At 49.1% G+C, this 27,711-nt stretch overlaps 2 protein-coding genes across 2 annotated transcripts; both read right to left on the minus strand.

The window, feature by feature from the left end:
* Positions 1 to 3,981: 3,981 nt before the first annotated feature.
* On the minus strand, positions 3,982 to 13,266 carry LOC144598225 (C-type lectin LmsL-like). Its single transcript, XM_078408114.1, has 6 exons — positions 13,217 to 13,266; positions 12,609 to 12,679; positions 9,873 to 10,027; positions 5,724 to 5,864; positions 4,872 to 4,977; positions 3,982 to 4,058 (listed from the first exon to the last, which is right to left on the minus strand). Exons 1-6 carry the CDS (start codon positions 13,264 to 13,266, stop codon positions 3,982 to 3,984), a joined length of 600 nt encoding a protein of 199 aa, XP_078264240.1.
* Positions 13,267 to 18,874: 5,608 nt separating this feature from the next.
* Positions 18,875 to 27,311, minus strand: LOC144598234 (snaclec rhinocetin subunit beta-like; the record flags this gene model as incomplete). The annotated part of the gene is made up of 3 exons (XM_078408126.1): positions 27,242 to 27,311; positions 19,617 to 19,771; positions 18,875 to 18,949 (listed from the first exon to the last, which is right to left on the minus strand). Coding segments are annotated over exons 1-3 (285 nt in total), but the record flags the coding sequence as incomplete, so codon positions are not given.
* Positions 27,312 to 27,711: the final 400 nt, after the last annotated feature.

Genomic DNA, 27,711 nt, shown 5'->3' on the forward strand with positions numbered 1-27,711 from the left:
CTCCACCTGCCCCCCTGCCTCCATCCGACCCCAACCCCCACCATTGCCGGGTGTTCACCACCCCCCCTGACCTCCCCCTTTCAGACACCGAACGTTCTGTCCTCAGCAGAGGCCTTACCTTTGTTCCCCTCCGCCCCCACATCAACCAGTTCCGCGTTGCCATGACGTGGAGCTCTTCTTCCGCCTCCGAGCCTTTTACCATGGGAAGGTCCTGACCCCCCACTGATGACCCCTTCTCCTGTCTCCAACGGACCCCCTCCTCCTGGACCCCCCTGTGTGGCCAACTACCCTCACTAGAACTTTTTATCTCCAACTGCCGTCGTGACATCAGCTGCCTCAAATTCTCCACTCCCCTGACTCACTCTAACCTCTCCCCTCCTGAACGTACAGCCCTCCACTCACTCCGCAACAACCCGGACTTAATCATTAAACCCGCTGACAAGGGAGGGGCTGTGGTAGTCTGGCGTGCTGACCTCTACCGGACCGAGGCCAGACGACAACTCTCAGACACCTCTTCCTACCTATCCCTGGACCATGACCCCACCGATAAACACCAGACCTTTATGATCAACACCATCACGGACCTCACCATTTCTGGCAATCTACCCTCCAATGCCTCCAAACTTATAGTTCCCCAGCCCCGCACGGTCTGATTCTACCTCCTACCCAAAATCCATAAACACAACTGTCCCGGCAGACCCATTGTCTCTGCCTGCTCATGTCCCACCGAACTTATTTCCACCTACCTCGCCTCCATCCTATCCCCCCAGGTTAAATCCCTCCCCACCTACATCCAAGACACCTCACACGCTCTCCATCTCCTCAGATAACTTCTGGTTCCCAGGCCCCCACTCCCTCATCTTTACCATGGATGTCCAGTCACTCTACACTTCCATCCCCCACAAGGATGGTCTCGAAACCCTCCGTTTCTTCCTCGACTGTAGATCCAGCCAATCCCCATCGACCAACACTCTCCACCGCCTAGCAGAGCTGGTTCTTACCCTCAACAACTTCTCCTTTAACTCCTCCCACTTCCTCCAAACCAGAGGCGTAGCTATGGGCACTCGTATAGCTACGCCTGCCTCTTTGTCGGGTACGTCGAACAATCCCTGTTCCAGACGTACACTGGCCCCATCCCCGAACTCTACCTCTGCTACATCGACAACTGCATTGGTGCTACCTCTTGCACCCATGCAGAACTCACTGACTTCATACACTTCACCACTAATTTCCATCCTGCCCTTAAATATACCTGGACTATCTCCGACATCTCCCTCCCGTTTCTGGACCTCACCATCTCCATCACAGGAGACAGACTAGTGACTGACATCTACTATAAACGCACTGACTCGCACAGCTATCTGGACTACACTTCTTCCCACCCGGTCCCCTGCAAAACGTCTATCCCCTACTCCCAATTCCTCCGTCTACGCCGCATCTGCGCCCGGGATGAGATGTTTCACACTAGGGCTTCAGAGATGTCCTCGTTCTCCAGGAAACGGGGCTTCCCCTCTTCCATTGTAGATGAGGCTCTCACTAGGGTCTCTTCATCATCCCGCAGCTCCGCTCTTGCTCCCCCTCCCCCCACTCGCAACAAGGACAGAATCCCCCTCGTTCTCACCTTCCACCCCACCAGCCAGCTGATCCAACAAATCATCCGCCAACATTTCCGTCACCTACAACGGGACCCCACCACTGGCCATATCATCCCATCCCCTCCCTTCTCTCCGTTCCGCAGAGACCGTTCCCTCCGTGACTCCCTGGTCCACTCGTCCCTTCCTACCCAAACCACCCCAACCCCGGGCACTTTCCCCTGCAACCGCACGAGATGCAACACCTGTCCCTTTACCTTCCCCCTCAACTCCATCCAAGGACCCAAACAGTCTTTCCAGATGAGACAGAGGTTCACCTGCACCTCCTCCAACCTCATCTATTGTATCTACTGCTCCAGATGTCAACCTCTCTACATCGGCGAGACCAAGCACAGGCTCGGCGATCGTTTCGCTCAACACCAGCGCTCGGTCCGCCTTAACCAACCTGATCTCCCGGTGGCTGAGCACTTCAACTCCCCCTCCCATTCCCAGTCTGACCTTTCTGTCATGGGCCTCCTCCAGTGCCATAGTGAGGCCCACCGGAAATTGGAGGAACAGCACCTCATATTTCGCTTGGGCAGCTTGCAGCCCAGTGGTATGAACATCGACTTCTCCAACTTTAGATAGCTCCTCTGTCCCTCCCTTCCCCTCCCCCTTCCCAGATCTCCCTCTATCTTCCTGTCTCCACCTATATCCTTCCTTTGTCCCGCCCCTCTGACATCAGTCTGAAGAAGGGTCTCGACCCCAAACGTCACCCATTCCCTCTCTCCTAGATGCTGCCTGACCTGCTGAGTTACTCCAGCATTTTGTGAATAAACACCTTCGATTTGTACCAGCATCTGCAGTTATTTTCTTATATTATATATAAGAGACAGAATGTGGTGGCTCAACCACAACAGGCTGGTGGAGCAGAGCTTTCTCACGCCCACCTACGACAATCAGTCTGAAGAACAGTCCCATCTGTCCATTTCCCCCCAAAGATACAGCCTGGCCCCTTGAGTTCCTCCAGCACTTTGTGTTTTACTCAAGAGACATTTTGTCCTGCAGCATTCATCCCATTTTCCCACAGACATAACTATGGTCCAGACATCTTGCATGAAACCCGGGTTTAGCAGCAGAATGCATTTGGATTGAAGTGGTTCATTTGGTCAACTTGTATCAACAGCTAATATGATTAGACAGCTTCCCATGAAAAAACAATGAGCCTTCCTCTTTCTCCTCAGTCACATTTTATCCCACATCACCATTCAGAATACTCTGGCAATAAAGGCTCAGGGCAGGAATTGGAGGAGAGATGATCATTGAGATGAACAGGTTGGACACGTGTGGGATGATCAAGGGGGTAAGGTGTGGGAGGCCCATTGTCCTGGCGGCAGCACTGGTTGGGGTGACAGGGGTCAGCCTGGCCAGACGATGTTGACAATGTCCATCACTGCTGCTCTGCTGGTCTGTGGTGGCTCCTGGCTGTGTCCCCGTGGGCTCAGCTCCACCCGTGGGCTCAGCTCCACCTGCAGGCTGTGTCCCCCCCGTGGGCTCAGCTCCACCTGCAGGCTGTGTCCCCGTGGGCTCAGCTCCACCTGCAGGCTGTGTCCCACCCGTGGGCTCAGCTCCACCTGCAGGCTGTGTCCCACCCGTGGGCTCAGCTCCACCTGCAGGCTGTGTCCCACCTGTGGGCTCAGCTCCACCTGCAGGCTGTGTCCCACCCGTGGGCTCAGCTCCACCTGCAGGCTGTGTCCCACCCGTGGGCTCAGCTCCACCTGCAGGCTGTGTCCCACCCGTGGGCTCAGCTCCACCTGCAGGCTGTGTCCCACCCGTGGGCTCGGCCGGGCAACTGCCAGGGTGCAGTCGGTGGGACCCCAACCCGAATATGGGCTCCAGCCAGAACCATGGGGACATTGCCCGACACCCGGGTGAGCTGATTTATAAACACACAGCACAGGTTTCCTTACAAATGTGCCGAGGAATTTCTGGGCCCAGTTCATCTTTTGCAGCCCACCCACAGGACTGTGAGAGCTCTCTCTCTCCCTGCAACTATTCCACTAACTCCCCGTGGATCCTCTCCACAGCCGTTATTTCTCTCCCAGGTGCGTGTCCGGGACCTGACACACCAGGTGCGGTCGAAGGGCAAGCATTCATTTTGCAAAGTGTGTGCCACCTTCTCCTCAGCGCAGCACTGAGTGCAGAGGTGGGGAACAAGTAACAGTGGGTCAGGAAGGCTGTGGGAAACTGGACTCACACAGCACCAAACACACAGCTCATGATGCAGGTCTCTTTATTATTGGCTGAGAAGCTAAGCGTGTACAGTCACCACAGACAGTGAGAGCGACTACAAAGAAATCAAAGCACTGGATCCACTGCTGGGAGGTTGAGTGGACCATTCTGGAGTCTTCTAATGACAGCCCGGTTTGTAGGAACAAACAAAACCAATTGTTACACCACACGGCAGGTCATTCCAAAGTCCATCATCTAGAAGCAGGAAAAGAGAAAAACATTGACCTGTTAGTCTACAAGCAAATGGAGCTGACACTGGGAATCTGAACTGAATGCTGGCAATACCCAATAGGTCGGGTGGCACGTGTGGAGAGGAAACAGGGAGGTCGTTGGTCAAGAAGATTGTCCCTCTGCTCACTTTGATTTATCGGTGGCTATTTTACATTTACGACCAGTAAATCTAGTTTCACACTCGAGGACACATCCTCTCGACATCCCCCTACAAATCCTTCACAGTGGGATCGGCCCCTGGCTGGTCACGCCTCAATCTTCTCTCTTGTGGATAACAAACCCCAGCCTGTTGGATCTTCATGGCCACTCTGTTTTGTGACCAGTTCACTGCTCCACTGCCTCTCAGTCTTTTGTCAAACAGTGTCATGGAACGTCTCACAGGACAGCATGTCCACTCCAACCGGATATACAGAGGTTGAGCAGAATGTTCCTGCATTTAATTCACTTTGAAATGAATCTCAGGACATTCCTTTCACTTTCCTGTCTGTGTTCAGTTCTTTCTTTATGTGTCGTATCTCACTGTATCTCCCTCTAACTCCAGTGTTCCCCCCCCTTGTACATTCCCCCTGCACAGTCACAGTCAGTGTCTGTTCCCCTGACTCCAGCATTACATCGCATATATCCTCCACTCACTGCTGGGCAGTCAGTCCAGTTCTGCAGAGCACAGGACCCATGGGGCTGGTTCACCCCTCTGTGTACCAGCGGGTCTGTAGAGGTCAATACTGTGTCTGAAATTAACTTCCAGCAAAACAACATTTCTGTCACGGTTGCACTTACAATCAGTGTGCGCACAATCTTCATTGCCTTCATGATTATCAGGTTGATTACCACCCCAGTGTCTGTAACTTGATGGAGATCCATCGATCCAAGTGAAAGTCCCTTCCTGTGGGTACAAATCAATGGTCATTGCTGTTGGAATGCTGAGTAACTGCTACTGAACTGTACAGGGAGGAGCTGTACATGAGCCGAAGTGACAGCAGAATACGAGCAGCCGGGACAAGTAGGGCAGTGGATGGGAGTTTAAACTATGGAATGGCAGGGTGGGGGAATCTCATGGACGTAACAGAATCCTTGAGATGAAAGTGACAGGATCTGAGAGTGAAGGTCAGGGAAGAGGAGAAATGGTAACTCAGAAAATGAGGAAAAGATGGTCATTGAACACAAATACAAAATAAGATCTCCCAGAGAAAGACAGATACGCCCAGTGTTATCCGGGTGCGTTTGCACATTCACCCTGTTTCCCAGCGAGTGCTCCGGTTTATGTGAGAGGAAGTAGGTTACAATGAAATGATTGCATGGATGGGGGTGATGGGATTGTACTGGGAGCTGGCGTGGACTAGATGGGCTGAACGGACTTCTCTGTTGTCAGAAATTATGAAACTAAATCCTGGAACAAAGTCAGCCATTGCAATCATTGTTTTGACCAAGTATCTTGGTTAATGGTGCCCGCCCGGGCCGGGAGGTGAGTTGTTAACTGTACCTAGCGGTTGCCAACTTCCTCACTCCCAAATACGGGACAAGGTGACGTCACCGCCCCGCGCCCCACGTGACCTCACCCAGCCAGCGGCCACGTGCTCCCGCTCTACCAATGGCGGCCGCCCGGGCCGGGAGGGGGGTTGCTAACTGTACCTCACATCTGTCGTTTAGGCCAATCCAGGCGAATGGATTCCCTTTGATCACTGCAGCAATCACGTTGATAATGAACGTGTTGTGTTCACTCGAGGTCACAGTAGCCAGGTGCCCGTAATGTGCTTGCTGTTTGCAGAACGCCTGTAAAATAGTTTAATATCAAAATATTTTATCTGTGAATTAATACATTTCATCCTCTCACATGCCTCCAAATAAATAATCAGGATTAATATTGGAAATGGGCAACTTTGTACATTTGAATCAGAGTTCTTGTTCTTTAATCTCTCTGATGCCAACCCCAGCTCTGAGTTAACTCCTGGATGTGGAGTTTCCCCCGAATCCCAATATTTCACCCACCGGTCGGAGTGATAGAAACAGGAGCCCACGGCCACAGTGAAAGGCAGCCTGGAACACAGGGCCTCATCGCAGGTATTCAACGACAGGCCGCAGTGAAGGGCAGCCTGGAACACAGGGCCTCATCGCAGGTATTCAACGACAGGCCGCAGTGAAGGGCAGCCTGGAACACAGGGCCTTATCGCAGGTATTCAACGACAGGCCACAGTGAAGGGCAGCCTGGAACACAGGGCCTCATCGCAGGTATTCAAGGACAGGCCGCAGTGAAGGGCACCCTGGAACACAGGGCCTTATCGCAGGTATTCAACGACAGGCCACAGTGAAGGGCAGCCTGGAACACAGGGCCTCATTGCAGGTATTCAACGACAGGCCACAGTGAAGGGCAGCCTGGAACACAGGGCCTCATCACATATAACATATAACAACATATAACAACTACAGCATGGAAACAGGCCTGTCCGGCCCTACCAGTCCACGCCGACCATTCTCCCTGACCTAGTCTCATCTACCTGCACTCAGACCATAACCCTCCAATCCCCTCCTATCCATATACCTATCCAATTTACTCTTAAATAATAAAATCGAGCCAGCCTCCACCACTTCCACCGGAAGCCCATTCCATACAGCCACAACCCTCTGAGTAAAGAAGTTCCCCCTCATGTTACCCCTAAACCTTTGTCCCTCAATTCTGAAGCTATGTCCCCTTGTTGGAATCTTCCCCACTCTCAAAGGGAAAAGCCTACCCACGTCAACTCTGTCCGTCCCTCTCAAAATTTTAAAAACCTCTATCAAGTCCCCCCTCAACCTTCTACGCTCCAAAGAATAAAGACCCAACCTGTTCAACCTCTCTCTGTAGCCTAAGTGCTGAAACCCAGGCAACATTCTAGTAAATCTCCTCTGTACCCTCTCCATTTTGTCGACATCCTTCCTATAATTTGGCGACCAGAACTGCACACCATACTCCAGATTTGGCCTCACCAATGCCCTGTACAATTTCAACATTACATCCCAACTTCTATACTCGATGCTCTGATTTATAAAGGCAAGCATACCAAACGCCTTCTTCACCACCCTATCCACATGAGATTCCACCTTCAGGGAACAATGCACAGTTATTCCCAGATCCCTCTGTTCCACTGCATTCCTCAATTCCCTACCATTTACCCTGTACGTCCTATTTTGATTTGTCCTACCAAAATGCAGCACCTCACACTTATCAGCATTAAACTCCATCTGCCATCTCTCAGCCCACCCTTCCAAAAGGCCCAAGTCTCTCTGTAGACTTTGAAAATCTACCTCACTATCAACTACTCCACCTATCTTAGTATCATCTGCATATTTACTAATCCAATTTGCCACACCATCATCCAGATCATTAATGTAAATGACAAACAACAGTGGACCCAACACAGATCCTTGGGGCACTCCACTAGACACTGGCCTCCAACCTGACATACAATTGTCAACCGTTACCCTCTGGTATCTCCCATTCAGCCATTGTTGAATCCATCTTGCAACCTCACTATTAATACCCAACGATTTAACCTTCTTAATCAACCTTCCATGTGGAACCTTGTCAAATGCCTTACTGAAGTCCATATAGACAACATCCACAGCCTTGCCCTTATCAATTTCCCTGGTAACCTCTTCAAAAAATTCAAGAAGATTAGTCAAACATGACCTTCCAGGCACAAATCCATGTTGACTGTTTCTAATCAGGCCTTGATTATCCAAATAATTATATATATTGTCCCTAAGTATCTTTTCCATTAATTTTCCCACCACAGACGTCAAACTAATAGGTCTATAATTGCTAGGTTTACTTTTAGAACCTTTTTTAAACAAAGGCACAACATGCGCAATGCGCCAATCTTCCGGCACCATCCCTGTTTCTAATGACGTTTGAAATATTTCCGTCATAGCCCCTGCTATTTCTGCACTAACTTCCCTCAATGTCCTAGGGAATATCCTATCAGGACCTGGAGACTTATCCACTTTTATATTCTTCAAAAGTGTCCGTACCTCCTCTTCTTTAATCCTCCTAATTTCCATCACTACTCTACTTGTTTCGCTTACCTCACATAATTCAATATCCTTCTCCTCGGTAAATACCGAAGAAAAGAAATTGTTTAATATCTCCCCCATTTCTTCCGGCTCAGCACATAGCTGTCCACTCTGACTCTCTAATGGACCAATTTTATCCCTCACTATCCTTTTGCTATTGACATATCTGTAGAACCCCTTGGGGTTTACTTTTACATTACTTGCCAAAGCAGCCTCATATCTTTTTTTCGCTTTTCTAATTTCCTTTTTAAGATTCCTTTTACATTCTTTATATTCCTCAAGAACCTCATTTACTCCCTGCCGCTTATATTTATTGTATATCTCCCTCTTTTTCCGAACCAAGTGTCCAATTTCCCTGGAAAACCATGGCTCTTTCAAATTATTATTCTTTCCTTTCCACCGAACAGGGACATAAAGACTCTGTACTCTCAAAATTTCACCTTTAAATATCCTCCATTTCTCTATTATATCCTTTTCATAAAACAACAATTTCCATTTCACTCCTTTTAAATCCTTTCTCATCTCCTCAAAATTAGCCTTTCTCCAATCCAAAATCTCAACCCTTGGTCCAGATTTGACCTTCTCCATAATGATATTGAAACTAATGGCATTATGATCACTAGACCCAAAGTGCTCCTCAACACATACCTCCGTCACCTGACCCATCTCATTTCCTAACAGGAGGTCCAACACTGCCCCTTCTCTGGTAGGCACCTCTACGTATTGCTGCAAAAAACTATCCTGCACACATTTTACAAACTCCAAACCATCCAGCCCTTTAACAGAATGTGATTCCCAGTCTATATACGGAAAATTGAAATCACCCACAATCACCACTCTGTGCTTACTACTAATATCTGCTATCTCCTTACATATTTGCTCTTCCAATTCTCGTTCCCTATTTGGCGGTCTATAATACACCCCTATAAGTGTTGCTAAACCTTTCTCATTTCTGAGTTCCACCCAAACAGCCTCCTTAATCGAGCCTTCTAGTCTGTCCTGCCAAAGCACTGCTGTGATATCCTCCCTGACAAGCAATGCAACACCCCCACAGGGCCTTGGTGAGACCGCACCTGGAGTATTGTGTACAGTTTTGGTCTCCTAATCTGAGGAAAGACATTCTAGCCTTAGAGGGAGTACAGAGAAGGTTCACCAGATTGATCCCTGGGATGGCAGGACTTTCATATGAAGAAAGACTGGTTAGACTGGGCTTGTACTCGCTGGAATTTAGAAGACTGAGGGGGGATCTTATTGAAACATATAAAAATTTTAAGGGGTTGGAGAAGCTAGATACGGGAAGATTGTTCCCGATGTTGGGGAAGTCCAGAACCAGGGGTCACTGCTTAAGGATAAGGGGGAAGTCTTTTAGGACCGAGATGAGAAAACATTTCTTCACACAGAGACTGGTGAGTCTGTGGAATTCTCTGCCACAGATGGTAGTTGAGGCCAGTTCATTGGCTATATTTAAGAGGGAGTTAGATGTGGCCCTTGTGGCTAAAGGGATCAGGGGGTATGGAGAGAAGGCAGCTACAGGTTACTGAGCTGGATGATCAGCCATGATCATATTGAATGGCGGTGCAGGCTCGAAGGGCCGAATGGCCTACTCCTGCACCTATTTTCTATGTTTCTATGTATTCAACGACAGGCTGTGCTGTGAGTTCATGGGAATGAACCAGCAGAGAGCAATGTTCCCCTGGCCTCCCAGAACAACCACTAGTTTCAGGGACTTACCTCAGCATCTGACCAGGTCTTTTTGTGACTGAAAAATTGATAACAGGATCCTAATTTAGGAAAATAAAACCAGTTTTCAGCACACGGCCCTTCGGATAAGGCCCGCATTTCAAGGTCTTGCTGAGTCTCCTCCGGTCCCAAGGAATCGGTCGTCCCTGTCAGTTAAGGAGAATTCAGATTTAAACCAACTCACCGACCAAAGGGCCTTCCTCAGTGAGTCCCTTTTGTCTGCATTTGGCCCCTCTCCTCTCATCCTTACCGATCCATGAACCCGTCCAAGTGGCCTTGTAACATTGTAGATGTACCTGCCTGCCCCACTACCTCTGGCACCCTCATTGTGAATAACATCCCTCCAGTGTTTCTGCCCTACACTGTGATATCTATGTTCTATTGCTGCACCTCATGAATTTATAACCCCCCCCCCCCCCCCTTATAACTCAATCCCACCACACCTGGTAACACCATGTCCTGGTGGGGTCTCACCAACATCTTGTAAGGCTGTAACATGGATCCCAACTCCTTTAATCTTCGATGAGGGCAAGCGTGCCAAACACCTTCTTCACCACCTTGTCCACCTGAACCACTACTTTCACAGAGCTATGTGATCGTATCCTGAGCTGAGAAAAGGGCAATGGGTAGAAGACATTGGTTGGATTTGTCCGCAGTCACCCAGCAGTTTGGCCCACAGCAGGGGTGGCCACGTCACTGAGCTGCAAACTGGAAGTGTCCTGAGCTAATGCTGCCACCACCATCATCAGGTAAGACAGGAGAGAAGCAATGGTTGGCAATTAAAGAATTAACCCACAGTTCATAACAGATAGAGAGCCATTTAAGAAACACCAACTACAGAGGAAAGTGTGGTCCAAGCGTGGCCATTGTTTAAACAAGACTGCTCCGAGCCGGGAAACCATAAAGTCCAGGATCAGGAGCCGCTTCTTCCCTACAACCACCAGGCGACTCAACACAACGTACAAATAGGCTCTGAAATAGAGAGACTTTGGGGCATTATTTTTGACGGCACCATTATTGTTTGTTTATTGGTCTGTTCATTTAGTAAATTAACTGAATTGTCTTTGCTGTTTATCATGGGTTTTACAGAGTACTATAGTTCACACATTAGTTAGTGTGGTGCAAGTAAGGATTTCATTATTCCATTTCAGGACATTTGACAATAAAAACGCTGTTGACTCGTGACTCTGAAATGTCCGTGCTACAGGGCAGTGAAATGAAGGTTACCCAGACTGATTCCTGGGAAGGAGGGAACTGTGACAATAGACAATAGGTGCAGGAGGAGGCCATTCGGCCCTTTGAGCCAGCACCACCATTCAATGTGATCATGGCTGATCATTCTCAATCAGTATCCCGTTCCTGCCTTCTCCCCATACCCCCTGACTCCGCTATCCTTAAGAGCTCTATCTAGCTCTCTCTTGAATGCATTCAGATAATTGGCCTCCACTGCCTTCTGAGGCAGAGAATTCCACAGATTTACAACTCTGACTGAAAATGTTTTTCCTCATCTCCATTCTAAATGGCCTACCCCTTATTCTTAAACTGTGGCCCCTAGTTCTGGACTCCCCCAACATTGGGAACATGTTTCCTGCCTCTAACGTGTCCAACCCCTTAATAATCTTATGTTTCGATAAGATCCCCTCTCATCCTTCTAAATTCCAGAGTATACAAGCCTAGTCGTTCCAGTCTTTCAACATATGACAGTCCCGCCATTCCGGGAATTAACCTAGTAAACCTACGCTGCACGCCCTCATTAGCAAGAATATCCCTCCTCAAATTTGGAGACCAAAACTGCACACAGTACTCCAGGTGCGGTCTCACTTGGGTCCTGTACAACTGCAGAAGGACCTCTTTGCTCCTATACTCAACTCCTCTTGTTATGAAGGCCAACATTCCATTGGCTTTCTTCACTGCTGCTGTACCTGCATGCTTCCTTTCAGTGACTGATGCACTAGGACACCCAGATCTCGTTGTACGTCCCCTTTTCCTAAATTGACACCATTCAGATAATAATCTAATTGCTAATGTTTCTTTTAATCCCTTCATCCAAGTCAGTAATGTATATGGTAAATTGTTGCAGTCCCAGCATCGAGCCTTGCGGTACCCCACTAGTCACTGACTGCCATTCTGAAAGGGACCCATTTATCCCCACTCTTTGCTTTCTGTCTGCCAACCAATTTTCTATCCATGTCAGTCCCCTACCTCCAATACCATGTGCTCTAATTTTGCCCACTAATCTCCTATGAGAGACCTTGTCGAAGGCTTTCTGAAAGTCGAGGTACACCACATCCACCGGCTCTCCCCTGTCAATTTTCCTAGTTACATCCTCAAAGAATTCCAGAAGATTAGTCAAGTATGATTTCCCCTTCGTAAATCCATGCTGACTCGGAATGATCCTGTTACTGCTATCCAAATGCTCCGCAATTTCGTCTTTTATAATTGACTCCAGCATCTTCCCCACCACTGATATCAGACTAACTGGTCTATAATTTCCTGTTTTCTCTCTCCCTCCTTTCTTAAAATGTGGGATAACATTAGCTACCCTCCTATCCACCTGAATCTATAGAACATTGGAAAATGATCACCAATGCGTCCACAATTTCTAGAGCCACCTCCTTAAGTACCCTGTTCCACAAACTCCCATGTTCCACAGTCCCAACACAATGCCTGTGCATTCATTCCTCACCCCAATGTATTTCTAACGCTCCTGGAACCAATGGACCTTACCTGCCACATCACTGGCAAGCAGTGCGGTCAGCACCAAAACACACATCAGCATCATGTTTCCTTCCTTGAACCTGAAACACAAGAAAATGATTGATGATTAGTGTCAAGTTTCACAGTGAAGGTGGGCATCTCCTGCTGCCGTTCCCACCTCTCTCTCTCCCAGCTCTCCGTGTCGATGAGGTTTCCAATGCTGTTGCATCTTATATACCTGTAGTTCTGGCATCTTGGAGGCTTTTGGAACCATTGGAATCAACGCAATTGGCTGCAGCAATCTATGTAATACTCCTGATGACCAATCACTGACTGACAGATTAGAACAAGATAAACAGGAAGCCACAGAAATGTCTTGTGATCTCCAAGTGTGACTGTACAATGTGGCACTGTATCTGAACACTTCATGGTCCCATTATCTGGTTATGACATGTCCAATTAATATTATCAATGGGGACAATTAAGATGGACTATCCAGTCAAATATTTCCAAAACAACTGACTATTTATGCAGACCATTTCACTCGTTCCTATTTTCACTCTGGGGTGGGACTGACTGATGGGCCAAATGGCCCTTTCTTTCCCTTGGTTTTCTCTTGTTCCCCAAACACTTCCCACCCTAAAGGCAGAGCAAGTGGTCCTTGGACCCATTGTACTTTCAGCTTCATCGTCAACCCCTGGTAGAATCACAGCATGATACAATGATACTGCACAGAAGGATGCCATTTGGCCCATCCTATGTGTGCCATCTCTTTGATCGTGTGATTCATTTAACACAATTCTCCTGCTCTTTCCCGGAACCACTGGAAATTGTTCCTTCACACATTTCGCCAAGTCCTTTGAAAGTTATTGTTGACTCTGCTTCCACCAGCCTTTCAATCCGTCAGTTTCAGTTCATGACAACTTCCTGAACAAAACGGATTCCTCCTGTCCCCTCTGATCCATTTGCAAATGGAGGCAGTTACGCCGGCTAGAGTAACTGCTTCCAACATGGACCGTGGTGACATGGAGAGTGGGACTACAAGTGATGCAGGCAGGGGAACAAGGTGCGGACTGAGTGGGAGGACAGTAGGAAGCAACCTGATCAGGGCAATGTGGTTCGTGGCCATTCGACAGGGAACAGGGAAGAAAATATGTTGAAAGACTGGAGCGACTAGGCTTGTATACACTGGAATTTAGAAGGATGAGAGGAGATCTTATCGAAAAACATATAAGGTTATTAAGGGGTTGGACACGTTAGAGGCAGGAAACATGTTCCCAATGTTGGGGGAGTCCAGAGCCAGGGGCCACAGCTAAAGAATAAGGGGTAGGCCATTTATCATCATATCATATCATATCATATCATATATATACAGCCGGAAACAGACCTTTTCGGCCCTCCAAGTCTGTGCCGCCCAGCGATCCCCGTACATTAACACTATCCTACACCCACTAGGGACAATTTTTACATTTACCCAGCCAATTAACCTAAATACCTGTACGTCTTTGGAGTGTGGGAGGAAACCGAAGATCTCGGAGAAAACCCACGCAGGTCACGGGGAGAACGTACAAACTCCTTACAGTGCAGCACCCGTAGTCAGGATCGAACCTGAGTCGATGGCGCTGCATTCGCTGTAAAGCAGCAACTCTACCGCTGCGCTACCGTGCCGCCCCACGGAGAACGGAGATGAGGACAAAGGTTTTCAGTCAGAGAGTTGTGAATCTGTGGAATTTACTGCCTTTCCATCTTGGGACATGAGTGTTGCTGAGAGATGTGCACTTGCAAAGTTTGGAGACATTATTGTGTCTTTCCTAATCTCCTCTGAGGTCATTTGTTAAAGGGACAAGAATTTGTTGTGAGTTTAGTGTGACACAGAGATTGGAGCTTCATTATACAGTAGAGTCATAGAGTGATACAGTGTGGAAACAGGCCCTTTGGCCCATCGTACCCACACTGGCCAACATGTCCCAGCTACACCACATAGAGTGATACAGTGTGGAAACAGGCCCTTTGGCCCAACTTGCCCACACCGGCCAACATGTCCCAGCTACACCAGTCATAGAGTGATACAGTGTGGAAACAGGCCCTTTGGCCCATCGTACCCACACTGGCCAACATGTCCCAGCTACACCAGTCATAGAGTGATACAGTGTGGAAACAGGCCCTTTGGCCCAACTTGCCCACACCGGCCAACATGTCCCAGCTACACTAGTCATAGAGTGATACAGTGTGGAAACAGGCCCTTTGGCCCAACTTGCCCGCACCGGCCAACATGTCCCAGCTTCACTAGTCCCACCTGCTTGCATTTGTCCCATATCCCTCCAAACCTGTCCTATCCATGTACCTAACTGTTTCTTAAAGGTAAATAGTCCCATCCTCAACTGCCTCCTCTGGCAGCTTGTTCCATAACCCAACCACTCCTTGTGTGAAAATGTTACCCCTCAGATTCCTATTAAATATTTTAACCTTAAAGCTACAGTAAGTTCTCTTGTGATTCACCTACTCTGGGCCAGAGACTGTGTGCTTCTTCATCCCAAGTGCATGAAGGAGAGATATAGGAGGTCCTTCCTTCTCGCTGCTGTGAGACTGCACAACCAGCACTGCTCCCAGCAGACCAGTCAACAATAACAGCTAAGAACACACAGGAAACTGATGACAATTTATCCTTGTCTTTACTTTTATTTATAGTGTCTTGCTATCCACTTTGCTGCTGTAAGACTGTAAATTTCCACGGTGTGGGACGAATAAAGGAATATATTATTATTAAGATCACCCCTCATCCTCCTGCGCTCCAAGGAATAAAGTCCCAGCCTGCTCAACCCCTCCCCTCAGCTCAGCCCCTCTAGTGATGGCAACATCCTCGTAAATCTTCTCCGCACCCTTTCCTGTTTGACAACATATTTTCTGTGAGATGGTGCCGAGAACTGACCACAATATTCTGAATGTGACCTCAGTGTGATTCAGCAGTTCAGTGGGACACACTGAGAGTGAAGTGGAAACACACATGAGGGTCTGAACACTGAAGCTTCCTCTTCACATGAAGAGAAAGAATGTGGTGGCTCAACCACAACAGGCTGGTGGAGCACAGCTTTCTCACGCCCACCTACGACAATCAGTCTGAAGAACAGTCCCATCTGTCCATTTCCCCCCAAAGATGCAGCCTGGCCCCTTGAGGTCCTCCAGCACTTTGTGTTTTACTCAATAGACATTTTGTCCTGCAGCATTCATCCCATTTTCCCACAGACATAACTATGGTCCTGACATCTTGCATGAAACCCGGGTTTAGCAGCAGAATGCATTTGGATTGAAGTGGTTCATTTGGTCAACTTGTATCAACAGCTAATATGATTAGACAGCTTCCCCTGAAACAACAATGAGCCTTCCTCTTTCTCCTCAGTCACATTTTATCCCACATCACCATTCTGAATACTCTGGCAATAAAGGCTCAGGGCAGGAATTGGAGGAGAGATGATCATTGAGATGAACAGGTTGGACACGTGTGGGATGATCAAGGGGGTAAGGTGTGGGAGGCCCATTGTCCTGGCGGCAGCACTGGTTGGGGTGACAGGGGTCAGCCTGGCCAGACGATGTTGACAATGTCCATCACTGCTGCTCTGCTGGTCTGTGGTGGCTGCAGGCTGTGTCCCCATGGGCTCAGCTCCACCCGTGGGCTCAGCTCCACCCGTGGGCTCAGCTCCACCCGTGGGCTCAGCTCCACCCGTGGGCTCAGCTCCACCCGTGGGCTCAGCTCCACCCGTGGGCTCAGCTCCACCCGTGGGCTCAGCTCCACCTGCAGGCTGTGTCCCTGTGGGCTCAGCTCCACCTGCAGGCTGTGTCCCCGTGGGCTCAGCTCCACCTGCAGGCTGTGTCCCACCCGTGGGCTCAGCTCCACCTGCAGGCTGTGTCCCACCCGTGGGCTCGGCCGGGCAACTGCCAGGGTGCAGACGGTGGGACCCCAACCCGAATATGGGCTCCAGCCAGAACCATGGGGACATTGCCCGACACCCGGGTGAGCTGATTTATAAACACACAGCACAGGTTTCCTTACAGATGTGCCGAGGAATTTCTGGGCCCAGTTGATCTTCTGCAGCCCACCCACAGGACTGTGAGAGCTCTCTCTCTCCCTGCAACTATTCCACTAACTCCCCGTGGATCCTCTCCACAGCCGTTATTTCTCTCCCAGGTGCGTGTCCGGGACCCGACACACCAGGTGCGGTCGAAGGGCAAGCGTTCATTTTGCAAAGTGTGTGCCACCTTCTCCTCAGCGCAGCACTGAGTGCAGAGGTGGGGAACAAGCAACAGTGGGTCAGGAAGGCTGTGGGAAACTGGACTCACACAGCACCAAACACACAGCTCATGATGCAGGTCTCTTTATTATTGGCTGAGAAGCTAAGCGTGTACAGTCACCACAGACAGTGAGAGCGACTACAAAGAAATCAAAGCACTGGATCCACTGCTGGGAGGTTGAGTGGACCATTCTGGGGTCTTCTAATGACAGCCCGCTTTGTAGGAACAAACAAAACCAATTGTTTCATCACACGAAAGGTCATTCCAAGCTCCATTATCTAGAAGCAGGAAAAGGGAAAAACATTTACCTGTTAGTCTACAAGCAAATGGAGCTGACACTGGGAATCTGAACTGAATGCTGGCAATACCCAATAGGTCGGGTGGCATGTGTGGAGAGTAAACAGGGAGGTCGTTGGTCAAGAAGATTGTCCCTCTGCTCACTTTGATTTATCGGTGGGTATTTTACATTTACGACCAGTAAATCTAGTTTCACACTCGAGGAAACATCCTCTAGACATCCCCCTACAAATCCTTCACAGTGGGATCGGCCCCTGGCTGGTCACCCTTCAATCTTCTCTCTTGTGGAGAACAAACCCCAGCCTGTTGGATCTTCATGGCCACTCTGTTTTGTGACCAGTTCACTGCTCCACTGCCTCTCAGTCTTTTGTCAAACAGTGTCATGGAACGTCTCACAGGACAGCATGTCCACTCCAACCGGATATACAGAGGTTGAGCAGAATGTTCCTGCATTTAATTCACTTTGAAATGAATCTCAGGACATTCCTTTCACTTTCCTGTCTGTGTTCAGTTCTTTCTTTATGTGTCGTATCTCACTGTACCTCCCTCTAACTCCAGTGTTCCCCCCCTTGTACAGTCCTCCTGCACAGTTACAGTCAGTGTCTGTTCCCCTGACTCCAGCATTACATCCCATATATCCTCCACTCACTGCTGGGCAGTCAGTCCAGTTCTGCAGAGCACAGGACCCATGGGGCTGGTTCACCCCTCTGTGTACCAGCGGGTCTGTAGAGGTCAATACTGTGTCTGAAATTAACTTCCAGCAAAACAACATTTCTGTCACGGTTGCACTTACGATGAGTGTGCGCACAATCTTCATTGCCTTGATAATTGTCAGGTTGATTATCATCCCAGTGTCTGTAACTTGATGGAGATCCATCGCTCCAAGTGAAAGTCCCTTCCTGTGGGTACAAATCAATGGTCATTGCTGTTGGAATGCTGAGTAAGCTGCCACTGAACTGTACAGGGAGGAGCTGTACATGAGCCGAAGTGACAGCAGAATACGAGCAGCCGGGACAAGTAGGGCAGTGGATGGGAGTTTAAACTATGGAATGGCAGGGTGGGGGAATCTCATGGACGTAACAGAATCCTTGAGATGAAAGTGACAGGATCTGAGAGTGAAGGTCAGGGAAGAGGAGAAATGGTAACTCAGAAAATGAGGAAAAGATGGTCATTGAACACAAATACAAAATAAGATCTCCCAGAGAAAGACAGATACGCCCAGTGTTATCCGGGTGCGTTTGCACATTCACCCTGTTTCCCAGCGAGTGCTCCGGTTTATGTGAGAGGAAGTAGGTTACAATGAAATGACTGCATGGATGGGGGTGATGGGATTGTACTGGGAGCTGGCGTGGACTCGATGGGCTGAACGGCCTTTTCTGTTGTCAGAAATTATGAAACTAAATCCTGGAACAAAGTCAGCCATTGCAATCATTGTTTTGACCAAATATCTTTGTTAATGGTGCCCGCCCGGGCCTGGAGGTGGGTTGTTAACTGTACCTAGTGGTTGCCAACTTCCTCACTCCCAAATACGGGACAAGGTGACGTCACCGCCCCGCGCCCCACGTGACCTCACCCAGCCAGCGGCCACGTGCTCCCGCTCCACCAATGGCGGCCGCCCGGGCCGGGAGGGGGGTTGCTAACTGTACCTGGCATCTGTCGTTTAGGCCAATCCAGGCGAATGGATTCCCTTTGATCACTGCAGCAATCACGTTGATAATGAACGTGTTGTGTTCACTCGAGATCACAGTAGCCAGGTGCCCATAATGTGCTTGCTGTTTGCAGAACGCCTGTAAAATAGTTTAGTATCAAAATATTTTATCTGTGAATTAATACGTTTCATCCTCTCACATGCCTCCAAATAAATAATCAGGATTAATATTGGAAATGGGCAACTTTGTACATTTGAATCAGAGATCTTGTTCTTTAATCTCTCTGATGCCAACCCCAGCTCTGAGTTAACTCCTGGATGTGGAGTTTCCCCCGAATCCCAATATTTCACCCACCGGTCGGAGCAATAGAAACGGGAGCCCACGGCCGCAGTGAAGGGCAGCCTGGAACACAGGGCCTCATCGCAGGTATTCAACGACAGGCCGCAGTGAAGGGCAGCCTGGAACACAGGGCCTCATCGCAGGTATTCAACGACAGGCCGCAGTGAAGGGCAGCCTGGAACACAGGGCCTTATCGCAGGTATTCAACGACAGGCCACAGTGAAGGGCAGCCTGGAACACAGGGCCTTATCGCAGGTATTCAACGACAGGCCGCAGTGAAGGGCAGCCTGGACACAGGGCCTCATCGCAGGTATTCAACGACAGGCCGCAGTGAAGGGCAGCCTGGAACACAAGGCCTCATCGCAGGTATTCAACGACAGGCTGTGCTGTGAGTTCATGGGAATGAACCAGCAGAGAGCAATGTTCCCCTGGCCTCCCAGAACAACCACTGGTTTCAGGGACTTACCTCAGCATCTGACCAGGTCTTTTTGTCACTGAAAAACTGATAACAGGATGTTAAGGTAGGAAAATAAAACCAGTTTTCAGCACACGGCCCTTCGGATAAGGCGCGCATTTCAAGGTCTTGCTGAGTCTCCTCCGGTCCCAAGGAATCGGTCGTCCCTGTCAGTTAAGGAGAATTCAGATTTAAACCAACTCACCGACCAAAGGGCCTTCCTCAGTGAGTCCCTTTTGTCTGCATTTGGCCCCTCTCCTCTCATCCTTACCGATCCATGAACCCGTCCAAGTGGCCTTGTAACATTGTAGATGTACCTGCCTGCCCCACTACCTCTGGCACCCTCATTGTGAATAACATCCCTCCAGTGTTTCTGCCCTACACTGTGATATCTATGTTCTATTGCTGCACCTCATGAATTTATAACCCCCCCCCCCCCTTATAACTCAATCCCACCACACCTGGTAACACCATGTCCTGGTGGGGTCTCACCAACATCTTGTAAGGCTGTAACATGGATCCCAACTCCTTTAATCTTCGATGAGGGCAAGCGTGCCAAACACCTTCTTCACCACCTTGTCCACCTGAACCACTACTTTCACAGAGCTATGTGATTGTATCCTGAGCTGAGAAAAGGGCAATGTGTAGAAGACATTGGTTGGATTTGTCCGCAGTCATCCAACAGGGGTGGCCACGTCACTGAGCTGCAAACTGGAAGTGTCCTGAGCTAATGCTGCCACCACCATCATCTATTGTACCTGTAATGTCCCGTCATATCTGTTAGTCTTGTGTCATGTTCTGTGTTTAGATTCTCATTTCAGGTCCCTTGACTTCCTGCCATTGTAATTGTCAGACCCGCCTTGATTGTTTCCACCTGTGTGCCCTTACCTCATGTATATATAGTCCACGCCTCCCTTTGTCCTGTGCCAGTTCGTATTGTGATTCATGTGCTCTCGGTCGTAGTATAGCTAGTAAGTAATTTTTGTAACTAATGTTTTTGTAGCTGAGTAAGTTTAGAGTTTTTGGTTCGAATCGCAGTGTTCTTTAATGTGAAAATTAAAGAACGCCTTTATTTTCTCCAAATTGACTCTTGTGTGTGAGTCGTGCGTTTGAGTCCAGTTCCTGTGTGCCCCAGAACATAACAGAACGAACTGGCCATAATATGGACTCAGCCGACTCTAAGATTTGGAAATCAGCCCTTGCCAACCAGGGCACTAAGATCCATCACCAGGAGGAGCAGCTGCGCTCAGTCAGTCACGGGGTGCGCGAGCTGAACGATAGACAAAGCGAGTTCCAGTCATCAGTGACGACCCAGATTAACCACCTCGCTGTACAACTCCATCAGGTTCTGGCTCATCTCGACCCAACCTCGGCAGCTTCTCCACTGGCTCACGTTGAACCTTCAGCCGGCCATCCGCCTGCTGTTCCGGCCACACCTGCGAACCCCACGCTGATTCTACGCCTGGCTTCACCAGATAAGTTCTCTGGAGACTCGGAGAATTGTAGATCATTCCTTGTACAATGTGATCTCCACTTCAAGCATAACCCTGCACACTTCCCCTCAGACCAGGCCAGGGTAGCATTTATTGTGTCCCATTTGACGGGACGAGCCGCAGCATGGGCCACTGCGGAGTGGTCTCGGGGCTCCACAGTCTGTCAGGATCTAGACCACTTCCAAAGAACATTTAGCAGTATTTTTGATCACACTTCCTCTGCTAAGGAAGCTTCCCGAGTCTTACTGCAGCTAAAACAGAACACTCGCCCAGTGATAGACTATGCCATTGACTTCCGAACCCTTGCAACAGACAGTGGGTGGAATATGCCTGCACAAGTGGATGCATTCATGAATGGGTTGTCGGAGGCTATAAAGGACAGACTTTCACCTTTTGAGTTACCCAGTGATCTAGAGACATTAATTACCAGGGCTATTCGTGTCGATAACAGGATAAAGGAAAAGGAAAGACACCAGGCTGCTGATCGTCCTCCCAATCACCAGGGGCGCTCCTCCGGGTCCTTCACACCGAAGAAGTCATCGTTCCCTGTCCATCGCTGGCCGGAGAAAACAGCGTCCTCTCAGCCGTCGGAGGAACCCATGCAGCTAGGACGAACCAGGCTGACTCCGGAGCAGCGACAGCGCCGCCTGAAGGACGGAGCCTGCTTTTACTGCGGTCAACAAGGACACCGTCTGGCCGACTGCTCGGTAAAAGGGGTGGCTCACCAGTGAAAAGGAGGACACTGGTGAGCCAATTCCCCGTTTCGTACTTACCTCCTCGACCTCTGACACAGGCCACCCTCACTCTGAATCAGCAAATTGTGACTCGGGGGGTTTTGATCGACTCCGGAGCCGACGATAGTCTCATGGACTGGACTCTAGCTCGATCGTATAAGGCTAAATCTGTGCCCTTGTTGCAACCTATTGTGGCGAGCGCTTTAGATGGACGTCAGTTGTTTGAGATAACTCATCGTACAGAACCTGTCAAAGTCATGTTCAATGCTAACCATGTGGAGATAATGTCTTTTCACTTGTTTGACTCAGCTCAACATCCCTTGGTCTTTGGTTTCCCTTGGCTGCAGAAACACAATCCTCAGATTGATTGGCGATCTGGTAAGATCAGACGATGGGGGGTTGAGTGCACACAATCATGTCTTGTTGAACCAGTGAACAAAGGGGTGAGTTACGGGAAGATCGGGGCGGTTTTGGGAATAAATGTTCTTAAATCTGAAGAAATAAAGATTTCTAATGATGATGATGACTATCCCGATCTGTTGAAGGTTCCACCCTGTTACCATGAACTGAAGGAGGTGTTCAACAAGTCCAGGGCCACCACCCTACCTCCTCATCGACCTTTCGACTGCGCTATCAACCTGCTGCCGGGGGGCCCTATTCCCAAGGGGCGACTGTACTCCATATCCGGCCCCGAGAGGAAGGCGATGGATGAGTACATTGAGTCCTCCCTGAGGACGGGCATTATTCGCCCGTCCTCCTCGGCAGCAGGCGCGGGGTTTTTCTTTGTGGGCAAGAAAGATGGGTCACTTCGTCCCTGCATAGATTACAGCTTCCTAAACGAGATTACGATCAAGAATCGTTACCCACTTCCTTTGATGTCTTCTGCTTTTGAACTGTTGCACAAAGCCAAAGTATTCACTAAACTAGACTTAAGGAATGCATACCATCTAGTGAGAATCAGAGAGGGGGATGAGTGGAAAACTGGGTTTAACACCCCTAACGGGCACTACGAGTATTTGGTGATGCCGTTCGGGTTAACCAATACCCCCGCAGTCTTCCAAGCTTTTATGAATGAGGTCCTCAGGGAATTTCTCAATGAGTGTGTTTTTGTCTACCTTGATGACATTCTTATCTTCTCTCCAGACATACAGTCTCATGAGCGTCATGTCAAGTGTGTGTTGCAGAAGCTCTTAGCTAACCGTCTGTATGTGAAGGCCGAGAAGTGCGACTTCCACGCAGACACAATGTCCTTTCTGGGCTACATTATATCGGCCGACCACATCCAGATGGACCCTGGTAAGGTCAGTGCGGTGGCCGATTGGCCCACCCCCACTAACAGAAAGAAGGTGCAACAGTTTCTCGGATTTGCAAACTTTTACAGACGTTTTATTAGAGACTGCAGTGCTGTTGCTGCTCCTCTGCACTCTCTCACGTCTTCCAAGACCCAGTTCCAGTGGAATCCTCAGGCCGAAGCCGCCTTCCAGCGCCTCAAAACATTGTTCACCAACGCTCCTGTTCTGACCATCCCAGATCCCCAGAGACAGTTCATTGTGGAGGTGGATGCCTCCAACGAGGGGATTGGGGCGGTACTTTCCCAGAGAGCGGAGAAGGACAACCGGATTCATCCCTGCGCCTACCTGTCACGTAAGTTAACCCCCGCAGAAAAAAATTACGATGTCGGAAACAAAGAACTGCTGGCGGTCAGAGCCGCATTGGGGGAGTGGAGGCACTGGCTGGAGGGGGCCGAGCAGCCTTTTCTGGTATGGACAGATCACAAGAACCTGGAATACATCCGTAAAGCCAAGAGACTCAACTCACGTCAGGCCAGATGGACTCTGTTTTTTAGTAGGTTCAACTTTTCTCTGTCTTACAGGCCCGGTTCCCAGAACACAAAACCAGACGCCCTGTCCCGACTTTATGACCCTGAACCTGATACCAGAGAACCCGAACCCATCCTGCCACTTAACCATGTGGTAGGAGCGGTGTCTTGGCAGATCGAAACAGATGTGAAGCAGGCTAATGATGAGACTCCAGCACCGAGTGGCTGTCCTACTAACTGTTTGTTTGTTCCTGTGACATTGCACCCCCAGGTAATCCACTGGGCTCACACGTCCCTGCTCACATGCCATCCAGGTGCCAAGAGAACTGTTTTTGTGGTTAAACAGCGTTTTTGGTGGCCTTCACTTGAGAAGGATGTAGCTGAATATGTGGCCACCTGCCCTGTCTGTGCAAGGAGCAAGCCCTCCAGACAAGCCCAAGCGGGCCTGCTGCACCCACTTTCAGTCCCTCAGAGGCCCTGGTCCCACATCTCCATTGACTTTGTTACTGGGTTGCCGACCTCCAAAGGTAACACAACTGTCCTGACGGTGGTAGACCGATTTTCAAAGATGGTACATTTTATCGCTGTGGCCAAGCTCCCCTCTGCCAAAGAGACGGCAGAGGTAATGATGTCTCACGTTTTCCGTATCCATGGTTTCCCTACAGACATTGTCTCGGACCGAGGTCCTCAGTTTGTGTCCAAGTTTTGGAGTGAGTTTTGTTCCCTCATAGGTGCCACCGTCAGCCTGTCTTCTGGTTACCATCCGCAATCCAATGGCCAGACTGAGCGGATGAACCAGGAGCTCGAGACCTGCTTGCGCTGTCTGATCGCGCAGAACCAGACCACCTGGAGCGACCATCTCATCTGGGTCGAGTACGCACGTAACACGCTTCCTACGGCTGCCACGGGACTCACACCCTTCCAGTGTGCCTACGGCTACCAGCCCCCCTTGTTCTCGGCTTATGAGGGTGAGGTGACGGTGCCTTCTGCCCACACCATGATCCGACGCTGTCGCCGAATCTGGGACGGAGCTCGGAGGGTTCTACTCCGGGGTCAGTCCCGGATGAAAGCGGCAGCCGACCGCCACCGCAGATCCGCTCCGCATTATCGCCCAGGCCAGAAGGTATGGCTGTCTACAAAGGACTTGCCACTTCACGTCCACGCCAGAAAGCTGGCTCCAAGGTTCGTGGGTCCATTTCCCATTTCGAAAGTCATTAACCCTGTTTCGGTCCGTCTACAACTCCCCAGGTCATTAAGGGTTCACCCTACATTCCACGTCAGCAAAATAAAACCGGTCAAGGAAAGTGCACTCGTGCCCGCCTCCAAGCTCCCTCCACCCCCCCCGGCTCGTCGACGGTGGTCCGGTCTACACAGTTAAGGCACTTCTTGCAGTCCGCAAGAGAGGTCGCGGTCGCCAGTTTCTGGTCGACTGGGAAGGCTACGGTCCTGAGGAGAGGTGCTGGATTCCTGCCAGCTTCATTTTGGACAAAACTTTGATCAAGGACTTTGACAAGACTCATCCTGACCAGCCTGGACCGTCAGGAGTCGGTCCTAAAGGGGGGGTACTGTAATGTCCCGTCAGATCTGTTAGTCTTGTGTCATGTTCTGTGTTTAGATTCTCATTTCAGGTCCCTTGACTTCCTGCCATTGTAATTGTCAGCCCCGCCTTGATTGTTTCCACCTGTGTGCCCTTACCTCATGTATATATAGTCCATGCCTCCCTTTGTCCTGTGCCAGTTCGTATTGTGATTCATGTGCTCTGATTCATGTGCTCTCGGTCGTAGTATAGTTAGTAAGTAATTTTTGTAACTAATGTTTTTGTAGCTGAGTAAGTTTAGAGTTTTTGGTTCGAATCGCAGTGTTCTTTAATGTGAAAATTAAAGAACGCCTTTATTTTCTCCAAATTGACTCTTGTGTGTGAGTCGTGCGTTTGAGTCCAGTTCCTGTGTGCCCCAGAGCATAACAGTACCTGTGTGATGGCTGTCACTGATTGCTGCCGGAAGCCTGCGGACTTTTCAGGATGGACAATGACAGCGATGAACATCAAATTGAGACATAGATGACGGACACAAAAGAAGAGGAACCCACCAGTGGTCGGGTATTCTCGAGCACGTATCAGGAAATGAGAGGCACATTTAGGAAGAGTAATGGCACAATTATGAGAGATTTTAATCTTTATGTAGATTGGGCAAAACAAATTAACGGTAAATATGTTGAGAATGTACTCACTGAGTGTATACCTGATGGCTTTCTAGATCATTCTGTTGTGGGACCAAGAAAGCTCCAGTGTTGTGCAATGAGAAAGTGTTAATTAACAATGTTGTGCTTAATGAGCCTATCGGGTAAAGTGATTATAATGTGATGACATTTTATGTTAAAATTCTCACTGGTCTTGTTCAAATCCAGACCAATGCCTTACAACTAGGGTGAGATGAGGAAAGCTGGAGGCCCAGATGGTATATCTGGGCGAGTACTAAAGTCTTGTGCTACTCAGCTTGCTCCAGTGCTCACCACAATATTTAACCTCTCCTTGGCAAAGTTCGTGGTCCCTGCATGCTTCAAAAGATCCAGGCTTGTATACACTGGAATTTAGAAGGATGAGAGCAGATCTTATCAAAACGTATAAGATTATTAAGGGGTTGGACACGTTAGAGGCAGGGAACATGTTCCCAATGTTGGGGGAGTCCAGAACAAGGGGCCACAGTTTAAGAATAAGGGGTAGGCCATTTAGAACTGAGATGAGGAAAAACTTTTTCAGTCAGAGAGTTGTGAATCTGTGGAATTCTCTGCCTCAGAAGGCAGTGGAGGCCAATTCTCTGAATGCATTCAAGAGAGAGCTGGATAGAGCTCGTAAGGATAGCGGAGTCAGAGGGTATGGGGAGAGGGCAGGAACGGGGTACTGATTGAGAATGATCAGCCATGATCACATTGAATGGCGGTGCTGGCTCGAACATATGACAGTCCCGCCATTCCGGTAATTAACCTAGTAAACCTACGCTGCACGCCCTCAATAGCAAGAATATCCTTCCTCAAATTTGGAGACCAAAACTGCACACAGTACTCCAGGTGCGGTCTCCCTAGGGCCCTGTACAACTGCAGAAGGACCTCTTTGCTCCTATACTCAACTCCTCTTGTTATGAAGGCCAACATTCATTGACAGGCTCCCCCCTGTCAATTTTCCTAGATACAAACTCAAAAAATTCCGGAACATTAGTCAACATGATTTCCCCTTCGCAAATCCATGCTGACTCAGAACAATCTTGTTACTGCTATCCAAATTCTCCGCAATTTCGTCTTTTATAAGTGACTCCAGCATCTTCCCCACCACTGATGTCAGACTAACTGGTCTATAATTTCCCGTTTTCTCTCTCCCTCCTTTCTTAAAAAGTGGGATAACATTAGCTATCCTCCAATCCACCTGAATCTATAGAACATTGGAAAATGATCACCAATGCGTCCACAATTTCTAGAGCCACCTCCTTAAATACCCTGTTCCACCATCTCCCATGTTCCACAGTCCCAACACAGTGCCTGTGCATTCATTCCTCACCCCAATGTATTTCTAACGCTCCTGGAATCAATGGACCTTACCTGCCACATCACTGGCAAGCAGTGCGGTCAGCACCAAAACCCACATCAGCATCATGTTTCCTTCCTTGAACCTGAAACACAAGAAAACGATTGATGATTAGTGTCAAGTTTCACAGTGAAGGTGGGCATCTCCTGCTGCCGTTCCCACCTCTCTCTCTCCCAGCTCTCCGTGTCGATGAGGTTTCCAATGCTGTTGCATCTTATATACCTGTAGTTCTGGCATCTTGGAGGCTTTTGGAACCATTGGAATCATCGCAATTGGCTGCAGCAATCTACGTAAAACTACTGATGACCAATCACTGACTGACAGATTAGAACAAGATGAACAGGAAGCCACAGAAATGTCTTGTGAGCTCCAAGTGTGACTGTACAATGTGGCACTGTATCTGAACACTTCATGGTCCCATTATCTGTTTATGATATGTCCAATTAATATTATCAATGGGGACAATTAAGATGGACAATCTAGG

This window comes from Rhinoraja longicauda, chromosome 1 (genome assembly GCF_053455715.1).
Source record: "Rhinoraja longicauda isolate Sanriku21f chromosome 1, sRhiLon1.1, whole genome shotgun sequence".
NCBI classification, from domain to species: Eukaryota; Metazoa; Chordata; class Chondrichthyes; order Rajiformes; family Arhynchobatidae; genus Rhinoraja; species Rhinoraja longicauda.